The sequence below is a fragment of the Miniopterus natalensis genome, chromosome 14 (genome assembly GCF_054644295.1).
Source record: "Miniopterus natalensis isolate mMinNat1 chromosome 14, mMinNat1.hap1, whole genome shotgun sequence".
NCBI classification, from domain to species: Eukaryota; Metazoa; Chordata; class Mammalia; order Chiroptera; family Miniopteridae; genus Miniopterus; species Miniopterus natalensis.
The window spans coordinates 23,870,103-23,882,974 of NC_142094.1; the positions used below are offsets into that span (position 1 = coordinate 23,870,103).

The 12,872-nt window shown below is 43.0% G+C and overlaps 1 protein-coding gene across 1 annotated transcript in view; it reads right to left on the reverse strand.

Annotated features, from left to right (window-relative positions):
- Positions 1-12,872, reverse strand: part of MYPN (myopalladin) — a 75,078-nt gene that overhangs the window by 20,248 nt on the left and 41,958 nt on the right. Inside the window, exons 9-12 of the mRNA XM_016198399.2 lie at positions 12,387-12,503; positions 11,536-11,908; positions 2,242-2,832; positions 1,808-1,946 (exon numbers count right to left, since the gene is read on the reverse strand). Coding sequence (XP_016053885.1) covers positions 1,808-1,946; positions 2,242-2,832; positions 11,536-11,908; positions 12,387-12,503 — 1,220 coding nt within the window. The remainder of the gene's footprint in view (positions 1-1,807; positions 1,947-2,241; positions 2,833-11,535; positions 11,909-12,386; positions 12,504-12,872) is intronic.

A 12,872-nucleotide genomic window follows, 5' to 3' on the forward strand; every position in this document is an offset into this window, starting at 1 on the left:
TTTATCCCTCGAGACCATCATCTACCTCCCTAATGCAAGTATTCCCTCTCAGAGAGCGCCTTAGTTTCCTGAATTGCATTCGTGCGGTGTGGCTTTCGTTACCCAAGCCAGAGAAGGCAGTCTAAGACTAACCTACCCTAATAACTCTCTGAAGAACACTGATGCACGGCACAGATATCCAGATGGACAGTACCTAGATGTCTTTGAAACTGCTCTTAGTCCCTGCTGTTTGCCCTGGAGTTAATTCACGATGGAGGTTTAATAAAGGGTTCTACTGGGTGTTTGGCACTCAACTTAGGGAAGTTCATGTGTACATGTGCTCACATTTCAGGTAATTAAGAGAAAAACCTTACTTTCTTCTGAGTTTGGCAATGGATTAGTATGGCTCTACCTATAGACTAACCAAATAGATCATGTGCTGACCTGGTATCATTTTTACAGGGTTCTAATTGTTCCCTCTTTGAGCTGTGAAAGACGTAGGCTGCACACAGCTCTGATTTCAACGGCACTTAGAAGGATTAACAACCACAAATAGATGACAGTATTATAGGAAAACAAATCTGCATTAGACAGAGCAACATTTATGGGGCTTGTAGGTAACTGTTGTCATAAAACTGAAAAAGGCAGCAGAGTCCCAGGGAAAATGTGAAAGTGTCCTGGACACCAGGGCGCTAGTTGTAGTTCCATCACTGACAGTTTAACAACTGTGCCTCAGTTTCTCCATCTAAAAGATGGGAGAGAAGAATAGTTGCCTTGGTATTTGCGTCCCAGAAATACGTATAATTTGGTGAAATAATACATGAGAAGTGTACTCAATTATGGGAAGCTTAAATGTTCTGCTTCAACTCAGTAATTTAAAGTCAATTTTATAAAGGTTTTAAGCTGTACATTTTCAGAAGAATCCACTCCATAAAAATTGCCCAACATATAACACATTGTAAAATACTGTACACCATGGCTCCACTGGAAATAAGAGACTGAAACACTAAGGGCAACAGCATATGGTCAGGGAGATCGGGAGCCTCACTTCCAGCCTTACTTCCAGCACTTATGTACGAATTCCACAATATCTGGCATATAGTTTTGATTGAAATTTTATGTTGTATCTCAAAGTAGATTTCATCAGTTCCCATCTTGGCAAATAAATCCAAGAGTTAAGTTATTAAAATGTAAACCTGCATTTAAAAAAACACACTCCATAAATGCAAAAGTAAATGACTCAGATAAGAAAACAGTCTTTCTCTTATTTGATGCTCACATATGGCTTAAGCAAGGATTTGTACAGACTGAACCACAGGATATTGCCTAATGGCTATTTCACATGTTTAAACTAACTTAAAGATTGAGAGGAAATGGTGAGCAGACCTCCAGTCACATTAGATTGAAAGAGTCAGATGAAGGACAGCTTGAACCCAGCCCCTTAAAGTCTAGATCTTCTCAAGGCTCAGATATTGAACTATCTCAAAGACCTGATGGTGTCTGCCAAAACTGAACTGAGGGTTGCTAGAAGGGATGACAGAGCATCTAGTCTCTCTCTTTCTTTAACATATTCTGTTTTAGGTAAACACTATTCTGTTTTAGGTAAACAGTTAAGCTGAGTCAACTACAGGGGTAATCAGGAACTTTACATCCATGTGGATGGAGTTTACTACATGACCCTTGGCTAATCTGTGCTCTACCTTCCAAGACTGTGGTGACAACCTCACTGAGGTTAGATGACCTGAGCATCCCAAGGAGGAATGAATTAAGCAAAATTATTTTCCTTACACTGAAATTCCAATAAACCACCTGAACCCAACAATCTTACCTGCTGATTTGATCTGATATCACTGAAATTCACTTTTTTCCCCAGGTCTAGAATCACTGCATTCTTAGCTTCGCGAATGTAATCATCATTCACTGGCTGGGGAGACTTTGTATTTTTCTTCATTAGTCCCTGGGATGGCCTGTAAAATAAATTCACACCTGACACACCCATGAAAAGCACTGGTCAGTGTAGAAAGGCCTAGAAATCAGTGGTTGAAGTGGCAACCAGACACCAGGAGTCACCAGGCACTTGTGGAGGGTCTGTTGTGTACAAAAATTGAGCACTGCATAGCAAATCTGTGTTTGTCGAGGTGTTTTCAATATTTTAATTACTAAATATTATTTCAAGTGATATGCCCTTTGTCCTATGGTGTTCGATATCCATTTTGTGTCTAATGGACATCTTGTACATGAAGAAATCTCGATGACACTTACGTGGACGGTGCACTTCTAGGCAGCCCCATGGCATTGGTGGGTGGGATGGCGGGAAGAGAAGGCAGGACGGAGCTGAGGAAAGCCACTGGATTCTGAATCCGGCTGGTGGGAGAGACAGGAGCTGGGGACACACAGCGGGGCTGGAACTGGTTTCCGCTGGAGATGGAAAATGTGAATGGCGGTTGTGCTGGCTCTATTGGACCTGGAGCGGGGGGCTCGTGTTGGACGGAAGCTCCTCCTAGGGATTTGGTTTGCAAGAAGGGGTGGGAAACTAAGAGGCTCTCTTTGCTCACTGTCCTCTGAATGGTTTGAGGAGCGCTGCTCAGGGTGAACACTGGAGAGCTGGAAGGTGACGAGGCTGCCGGGGTGGTGCTCGTGGAGGGGAAGAAATGCTTCGGCCGGGCCAAGCTGAACGTCTGCGAGGCGGGGGCCTTCACGTGCCTGCTGGACGTCATCCCAGCTGCGGGAGCGGTGGAGTTCAAAGCACTCATGTTGAACGGAAACTCCTTAGGAGATGAAGGAGACGGGTTCTGCAGCTGCTGTTGTTCCAGTAAGACTTGGTTGTGAAGCTGTTGGAGCTGACTGGAGTCGCTGCACAAGGAAACAAGAGTGGGGAGAGAGAAGGGAAACGTCACCACCAGCACCACCCGTCAGAACACCTAGACAGGCTGTTTGCAACTTTATGCTGATTAGAAGCACACACCAACTCTCCCGAAATCAGCTAATCAAGAGCTTTCGAGCTGTTTCTCCTTCTTTCTAAATCTGTTTTGTTGTCTGTAAGAAGGAAGAAGGCCAGTCCATATGTAACTCCAAGGCATTTGTGTGGTGACCCTGGAGTGTGCAACACAGTGGCCCATTTTAATGTTTACAAGTTGAAAAAAGAAACAATGGTCTTCTCGTTGGGAGTGCTCACAGCTGTGGGAGGAACAGATTGTATTTCAGCTGGAAGCACAGGGCTGTCTATGCTGGTGTGAGTTGCTGCAGGGGCTGAATTCTCCAAGCCAGCCTGCTGTGCTCCTCACTGTGTCTCATGTGACAGCAAACCTCCGCAAAGCGGCTGGATGTGTCTCACTGTGTCTCTCCTCTCCTGACAGCAAAGCTGTATAGGAAAGGTGACCGACCATATGCCCCGATACATCCTAGACTGTCCCGGTTTACACTTGTTTTCCTAGCATAATTATTAAGTTTCTTTCGGTCTAAAAAATGTCATGATTTAAATGATAAATTATATGGTCCCCTCTAATCATAAACATTGCCGTAGACTTTTTTTGTTTCTAAACAGAAAAAGGAAGTCAAACTGGGAGCAGTTCCTTCATTTATAGGAACCTGAGTCACAGATGCTAGACATAATTTGCCTTAAGTCCCACAGTCTATTTAATCTCTTTTAGTAAACCAATTATTTTTAAAGAATAGAAATGTCTAAGAGTCATATATGCAGAACATTGCTGGGCTGTCAACCTTTGCTGTTTAGAGAATCTATTCTTAAGTGAGTGACCACAGGAAGACCCACAGGTGAGACTGCAGTGCCCCAAGGCCACGTGGTTTTTTATGTTCTTTGGAAACACAGAGGGTGATCTGTCGAATATGAGATCTATTAATGCAAGGTTTTGAGGAGGAAACAAGATGGCGCATTGGTAACAGCTGCACCTGCCGCCTCCCGCAACCACATCAAAATGACAACTAAAATACAGAACCACCGTCACTCAGAGCCTCCTGAGATCTGGCTGAACAGAAGCCCCACAACCAGGGATCTGAAGAAGCATGGGGAGTGGTAGAAGGGGCGGAGATGCGGTGGATCGGGGCTGAATCATGGAGACAGGGCCACAGGCCCACACCTGGTGCCACAGGGTAAACCCGGGAGGGAATCTCGGCGGTGGGGGTTTCCCGGAGGAGTGAGGGGCCCCAACCTCACAGCAGGCCCCCAGCTCAGGGCTCCAGGGCCAGGAAGAGACGTCCCCACAACTCCGGGCTGTGAAACCAGCGGGGACTGTCCCTGAGGGTCACCGAGGCTGCGGGAGCCCCAGGCTCTCCTCTTAAAGGGCCCGCGCGCAGACTCCCTCGGACGCTCCCTCTGAGCCCAGCGCCGGGCAGCAGCTTGAAAGGACCTGGGACACTCGGGGAGGAACTAACCTGCCTGAAGTTGGGGCGAGAGCTGGAGGGGCAGCTTCCTCCCAGGCAGAAGGGCTGGCGGAGGCCATGGCTCCTTTGGCGAGTCCACCCGGCACACAGCCGGCAGGCGCCATATTTGAATCGCCAGCACCTCACACCTTTGGCCCCGCCCCATGATTCCCGGAGGCCCCGCCCTTCCCCACCTGCAGCTCATCCAGGCCATTTCCAGGGGCTTTTCTGTGCAAGTGGCCTCTCAAGCCTCATGCTTAGGACTTTCCTAAAAATCTCTCAAACAAGCAGCAACAAGCCCCATATGGCTTGATAAGTGGCCCCGGGCCTGGCACTAGCTGCAGCTGCATTGGCTCATAGCTTGGCCTCTCCTGGGCACCTCCAAGCCCAGCACAAGTAGCAGCCAACTACGGTTTGCTGTGTAGCTCATGCTGGGTGGCCCTGGGCAAGGCACTGGCACAAGCTGACTTTGCACCTCCCGGGAGGCCCCAGAGACAGTGCACCTGGTGTTCAGACTCGACCACGCTGGATTACAACCCTTCCACATCCACGAGTGACACACTCAAGGGGCGCACTTGGTGAACACCAAAGCTCCACTGAAGTAAATCCTGCTCCATAGGGGTTTCTCCAGCACAGCAGCTCTCTGGCTGTAGTTGCAGCTGGTCCTCACAGCTGATTGGTCTGGGGGTCAATTCCTCCCAGTGATGCCAACAGCAACCAAGGCTCAGCTACAACAGGACAGTGCACACAGCCCACACAGGGGAGCACCTAGAAGGCGCAGCTCAGGTGACTGGGGAGGCTGAGCCACTGGACCCTACAGGACACCTACTACACAAAGCCACTCTACATATTCCAGGAGACATAGCAGCTCTGCCTCATACATAGAAATAAACACCTGGGAGCAGTCAAAATGCGGAGGCAAAGAAACATGTCACAAAGGAAAGAACAGAAGAAATCTCTAGAAGAGGAACTAAATGAAATAGATCCAAGCAAGCTAACAGATACAGAGTTCAAATTTTGTTTATAAGGATGTTTAAGCAGACTATTAGGGAAATAACTGAGAAAATCGATAATGTAATAAAGTGCCAATTTGAAATGAAGGCTACACGAACTGAAATGAAGAATAATTTACAGGGAATCAACAGTAGAGTAGAGGATGCTGAGAATCAAATCAGCAATTTGGAACATGAAGAAACAAAAAACACCCAACCAGAAGAGCAAAAAGAAAAAAGAATCCAGAAATATGAAGATAGTGTAAGGAGTCTCTGGGACAACTTCAAGAGGCCCAATATTTGTATTATTGGAGTGCCAGAAGGGGAAGAAAGAGACCAAGGAATTGAAAACCTATTTGAAAAAATAATTACAGAAAACTTCCCCTACCTGGGGAAAGAAATAGACATACAAGTCCAGGAAGCACAGAGGGTCCAAACAAGAGGAACCCAAAGAGGCCCACAGCAAGACACATCATACTTAAAATGCCAAAGGTTAAAGACAAAGAGAGAATCTTAAAAGCAGCAAGAGAAAAGCAGTTAGTTATCTACAAGGGACCACCCATACGACTGTCAGCTGATTTCTCAACAGAAATCCTGCAGGCCAGAAGGGACTGTCATAAAATATTCAAAGCGATGAAAAACATGGAACTGCAACCAAGATTGCTCTACCCAGCAAAGCTATCATTTAGAATTGAAGGTCAGGTCAAGAGCTTCACAGATAAGAAAAAGCTAAAGGAATTCATCACCACCAGACCAGCACTGCAGGAAATGTTGAAGGGTCTTCTTTAACAAGAAGATAATGAACAAAAGACTCTGATGAACTAAATGGACCCAGAGACACTGACGCATGCAACAGATGATCATATTTCATAGGAAAGAGGGAAGGGGGGTGGAGGGTGGGAAGAGATTAACCAAAGAAGTTATATGCATAAATGCATAACACATGGACACAGTCAATAACGGGGTGAAGGCCTGGGGAGGGGGTGGGAGTGAAGTGGAGGGGGTCAATTGGGGAAAAATGGGACACCTGTAGTACTTTCAACAATAAAGATAAATTTAAAAAAATGCAAGGTTTTGTATTTGTTTGTCATCAAGAAAGTCAGCACCAGCAGCAATAATTTTGAACCAGAAGGTTCTCCAAACCTTGATTTCTCCTAATTCTTAAAGCTTAACTTTTTCCTTTCCCTCATTAACATTTCTGATACACAATATATGGAAAAGTAACTTCACAAAATAGAGACCCACCTCCACTTTCATTACTGTTGTCAAATGGTACAGACTGTGCAATCCTTTGCTCATCTACGATAACTTTTGTCTTGAGTTAAACTAAGAATTCAGGAATGTTAGCACCTTACCATGGTAACTTCTCTGCCTTTTTTAGAAGTGAGTTTTTAAGCTGAGAGAATAAAGTAATATAATTAAACATTAATTACACTTTTTATTTCATCATTGATGAAAGATTCAGCAAGTAAGAGAAGCAGAAATGTTTTTGTGAGATTATCCTTAGGAAAAATACATACAATTAACATCATTTCTGCTGGTGTTGATAATCCCGATGGCATGAAAATGCAGAACCTAAATTTTTACTGGACCACATATTGAGCAGGTCACAGTCGTGACTGCTTTCACAGAGAGGCAATGCTGCGTAGTTTTCAGGATGTGTTTGGACTGTCGTCTGAGTAAATTTTAATCTGATGACATTGCATAAATATTTTATTATGGTTTTGGAAGTAGAAAAAGTAGTATGTGAAAAGCAAGTAATCTTAGAAAGATAAGGTGGCAAAAAGGGGCCAGGAAGTCATTTGTCTTGACTGATTCTCATTTTACTTTACTTCCCACTGAATAAAAACTAAGAACCAGTTATTTTACTTTAAGACTCAAATGGTCTGTTAGTCCGTATCATTCAGTGCAGTATAATGGATTGCAGAGGGGGTTGAAACCTTGAACATAATGATATATGAGATACAGTGTCAAACTGTTTTGATTTATCTAAGATTCTAGAAAAATTCATTTGAGAATAATGTCTCTTTTTGTTTGAACAGTTGTGTTTTTGTTTTGTTTTTTCATTTCATTAAACTCTATCTTGTTCAGAGGGAATTTAAAACAGCTATTTGGACTCATTCATTCTATCAAGACAAGGTGTCAAGTACATCATTCAATGAACTTTTATTGAATCTCTTATGTGTCTAGTTTGCTAGGTACTGTAGGAGATACAAACAGCCTCAGATAGTATGAGCTATTCAGGGCTCAAAAATCTTACTACATATACATGTAACACAAATAACCAGTGGTTATTTACAGATAACATATTGAATTTACTTGCATTTAATAATGAAGGTATGTTAATGAAATATAAAGGCAGGGAAGATTAATTATAAAGCATACCAGTTCTAAAATCCTGAGTAACCTAATTCAAAGGAACAGCCTGCTGTAAATTTCTGTATGTTCAGCTGTTCATTTCTTGCTGCTATAAGAGTTTCTGAAATCAGGTTTATACCCAAGCTTTCTTCCTGAGATTTATCAATTTTCTTGGGTTACTTGAAAGTTTCTCCTCTTTTGCCACAATTTAAGCACTATACTCAAGAATATAGGCTCTGTAGACACACACGTAGGCCCTAAACCTGGCTCTACCGCTCATTATTGTGTGGGTTTGGGCAGTTTCTAGACTTTCCTGACCCTGATTTCTCCCTAATTTAATAGGAATAAGTAATACCTCTTGATTTTGTTGTGAGAATTGATAAATAAATCACCAAAAACACACATATAAGTGGTCAACAAATGGTGGGTATTATACTTTTTAGTTACTGAGCTACAAATATCAAGATTTCTAAGAATGAAAACCAGTTTCAGAATTATAAGGATGCTTCTTGTGGCTTCTGGAATACAAAAGAATTTCTTAGGGATTCTTAACTGTCAAGATACAATGTCAAGGACAAACACAACAAAACAAACTTGCGATACTGTATCCAGTACTTTTGAAAGCAATTTTGGCAACAACAACTTTGGGCAGTGTGTGTTGGAGCCAGCTTGGGATGCCTCTGGAGGTCAGACTGTACACATCTCATTCCTGCTCCCAGTTCAATGACCTTTCTCTAGTAGCTTGAGATCAGGCATGGTGGGAAGAAATTTGCAAGCACTTCAATCAGGGCCTCCCTTCCTCTGCCCATTGTTAAAACATTTGCCAGCACATCACTGATCAGGATAACCAATTCTGAGTAAATCTGCCTCTGCAATCAGCTTTTAGCTGTGGTTTTAGCAATGGTTACCTTGCTGGCTGCACATCAGAATCATCTGGAGAGCATAAAAGACAGACAAACCTCATTGATTTAGGCACCACTGCCCAGAGAATCAACTGATTTGGGAAAGGATCCAGGCATAGTTATTATTATCTTTTAAAATGTAGGTCAGTGGTTTTTAAGTTTTAGCGAGCTTAAGAATTCTCTGGAGGGTCTAGTTAAAACACAGATTTCTGGGTCCCCGCCCCAGAACTTCTGATTCAATAGGTTCAGTGAGACCTGAGTGCATTTTATCAAACTTCCAGGTGAGGCCAATGCTGTCAGTAGCAAGGCTCTTGGTGATTCTTGCATGTATCCAGGACTGAGAATCTCTGCTCTAAAGAAACACTCATCCCAAAGTATAAGCTTTTCCAGTACATTCTATTTTTGCCTAACATTTTACTCGCTTTAAATGTTATTGTCTTTCCCTGGGTGTAGAGGGGTGTGTGAAGGGGTAAGGTGGGGTGATAAAGGGTTGTAACTCAGGTTGTTCAACTCCAGACCAGTAATGTCCAACCTGGCTGCACATTAAAATAACCCATGGTGAGATTCAGATTCAATTGCATGGGAAGGAATAAACATTTTTTTAAAGCTCCATATTTTATTCTAGAAAGTAGCCAGGATGAAGAATCGCTGATCTAGGCATCTTGGTATTCAAGTTGAAAACTTCAAAGTCTGAATTATCTAGGCCCTGGCAATCACAGTGTTTAAAAACGACAGTTTCCCTCTGTTGCACTTTTAAGATCTCTAAGAATTATACCTGTGTTCATATGAATAGCAAATTGAAGGAACGGCAGATTATTCAGAGAGTCAAAATATTTTAATGCAGAACCTAAAAGATTAAAACTAATGAGGTTAAAACCAGTAAGACAAAGTTGTAGCCATGTGGATTCAAGGGTGTGTGTGTGTGTGTGTGTGTGTGTGTATCTATACCAATACAAACCTAAGAGAAAATTTTAAAAAGGCAAAAAATATTTAAAAATTATACTAGTGCTGAGGACTGGAATTTTAGGGGGCGTCACTACATAATTAGTAGAAATAATTTTTACACTCACTGAAAGTCTCATGTGGCACATACTGTTGGCTGGCTACTTCGTAAAAGAATTTGATTTTATTCATGGAGGCAACATGTGCAGCTAAAGACTACATTTCCCAGCCTCCTTTGTGGCTGGTATGACATGTGATTACGTTCTGGCCAATGAAATATAAGTGGAAGATTTGGGTAAGACCTAAGAAGTCTTCTTAAAAGGAGTCTGACATCAGGACTTTCATCCATTTGCCCTTCCTGCTGCTTGAAATGCAGACGTGATGACTAGACCACCATTCTGGGCCATGAGGGGACCTGGAGAAATAGCTGGTGCTAAAGATGGCAGAGCACAAAGATAGGAGACTGGGTTCTTGATGACTAGGGAGCCACCCTAACAGCCCCAAGACTGCCCAACGGATTTCCTTTATGGGAGAGAAAAACAAGCCCTCACGTGTTTAACTGTTAGTTTGGGTTTTCTTCAACATGAAGCTAAACCTAATCCTATCTGACATACCTAATAGCCCTGAACAGTGGTGGGCCAAGCATGAACCCAAAAATCTTCAAAGAGAGATTGGTGGAGTGCATACGCAAAGAGGAAACAAGGAGGCGCTCAGGAAGTCGGAGGGTGACAGAGGCCAGACTAACTGTGACCCCAGCTCCCAGCCGCCTAGTTCGCCTTCTCTGCAGGGCCTGGCTGTGTTGTTTCCCACCCTGCACAGATCCCTACAATAGCCTCTTCCCCGCTTTTTACCCTAAATGGATTCCAATTTCCTGAGACCAGCAGAATCTTGAGGGGACAGAGACAATTCTGGATGTGACTCGCTAAGAGGTATGTTTTGTAAAATTTAATTGTATGCTCTGAATTTGCCTTATGTGGAAGTGAGAATATAAAACTAAACAATGTGAACTGCTTGCAACGAACATCCTGCGTTCAGCACTGCGAGACACACGATGGAAGTGCACATACTGAAGATTTGAATGCTGCTTATTTAAAAGCTTATGTAATTATAAACACGATTTTTATCATTTTGATGTGTGGGTCAAGCACAGCAGAACAGTAGTATCGTGTTCTGTGTTTGCTTTACTGTGGAGGAACATTTAAACATTGCAACATGTCTCTGATGGAGACTCTCTGATAGAGCAGGGTGGGGAACCTTTTATTCTGCCAAGGGCCATTTGGATATTTATAACATCATTCTCGAGCCATACAGAACTATCATCTTAAAAAGTAGCTATGAACAAAGCTCCTAGAGTTATTGAATTTTGAGTCCCACCTGCGGTTGCTTTGGCAGGGCCAGACCAAACAATTTCGCTGGCCATATACAGCCCTTGGGCCGGAGGGTCCCCACCCCTGCTCTAGTGGGTTAGGGCAACAACCACGTCAGTCTCCTAAGGTGAGTCTGAAAACCCGGCCTTCTTCTTTCACCCCATTATATTTATACACAACCTACTGTGGTCACCACAGCACATCTAGCTATAGTAAAGAACTGTCTAAAAAATACTAAACATCTTTTCCATAATGAATACAAATCTTAAGTTGAAGCAGAAATGGGAAATATAAGGATGAAATTACCGACTATTGGGGCTACTAGAGGCAAGAAGGGGCTTTTGAAGGGGAGTATAGCAACACCTTCCCTGGAGCCCTCTGACATTAGACATACATCTTTGAGCTGGCTTAGGTGGAACACTTCTTGGAGGTAGAACATTAACAGTAAGGGTGATAGCGATAGTGCACTTAGATTGATGTAAGGATGATGGTTTTTCAAGCATTTAAAGTGTATTCTCTCATTCTGTGATTCCCCTTTCTGCTCCATCATTTTTAGGAAGGGAAGACTCGGAGAAGCTCACAGGCTCTCGGTTACCCACTGTAATTTTTACTCACAGTTTGGGTTTGGCCAGGACGGGAGGGGGCTCTTTGACAGGTGAGGAAGGCTCTGGGACTTTTGGCCCCTGTCCATTGAATCTGTCCAGGAAAGAATCAGGCCTGGTCTGGTTGCTGGTCGCCACGCCGCCCTCAGGGGACACTTTGCTTCCTTTGTCATCTTCAGGCAGGTTGAAGTGCACTCGGAGCCCGATCCTCGAGCTGGACCGGGGCTCGTTGTGGTTCACCAGAACCCCTTCGAGTTTGGGCTTAGGGGGGTGTTCCGCAGAAGGGGGCTGTGGGTTGGGTGGGGATGGCTGTTGCTCAGTAACAGCCAGATTGGTGGTGGAGTTGGCCGAGTGAAGAGCCCCGTTATTTCTGAGGTCTTCATTTCCTGAAATGACAGTCACAGGACCAGAGCTGTTAGCCTCACTCAGTGAGACTGAGGTAGGGTTGTAACCCCGGGTTGGGGCATGTGCCCAGCCAGGTGATTATGTTAACAGAGAAAATGCTTGTCAAAAACAGAGAACATAATCTGGGGCATTAAAGGACGGTGAGGATATAGGGGAAAAGCTAAACTAGAAATCTAAGTACTGTTTTGGAAAGAATATTAGAAGTTTATATAAAACCAAGGAGATTTTTTCTTAGAGTATAATAGGTAACGGTAGGACAACTGGGGTGGTGGTGGCTATAAATGCAATAAGAAATTGAAAATTGGATATTGTTTAAGAACACTTTCCTCAATAATTCAATTTTTCTAAAGAGAGTCAAGTTAGCCTCATGCAAAAAGCAGTAAGGAAGGAATTATAAATTCTCCATACTCACATTCAACATCATGATCTGAATTGTCCCGGAATTTGAAGAGCTCTTACCTCTTACATCTAGCTGTGCAATGCTTGACACTGTGCCGTACTTGTTGCTTGCAGTACACGTGAAGCACCCAGAGTCTTCTGCAAATACTTCAGCAATGACCAAAGTACAAATCTCCTCTAAATGCCAGCAAAACAGAATGGTTACTGACTTAATTAGGAAAATGGAGTTATGGAATTTACTGACATCAGATGGAGATTCTATAAAAGTCAATATAAGAAGTTGATTATATTAATTGTTTGAAAATAATTAGTCCAAACAATTATTTGATTGAATGGACTGATTAGCAGACTAAATGAGTAAAAGCATATAGAACAAATAGCTCCATGGACACTACTGACAAGAGACTATTATGATAATATAATATATTATGGATTCTCAAATTATCTTCTATTTTTATGTCATCAGTTCAGATGACAAAAATAGAACTGAAGAACAAAAAACTTTTTTAAAAATCCCAGAAACAAATTAGGAGTTAAAGTAAAAGG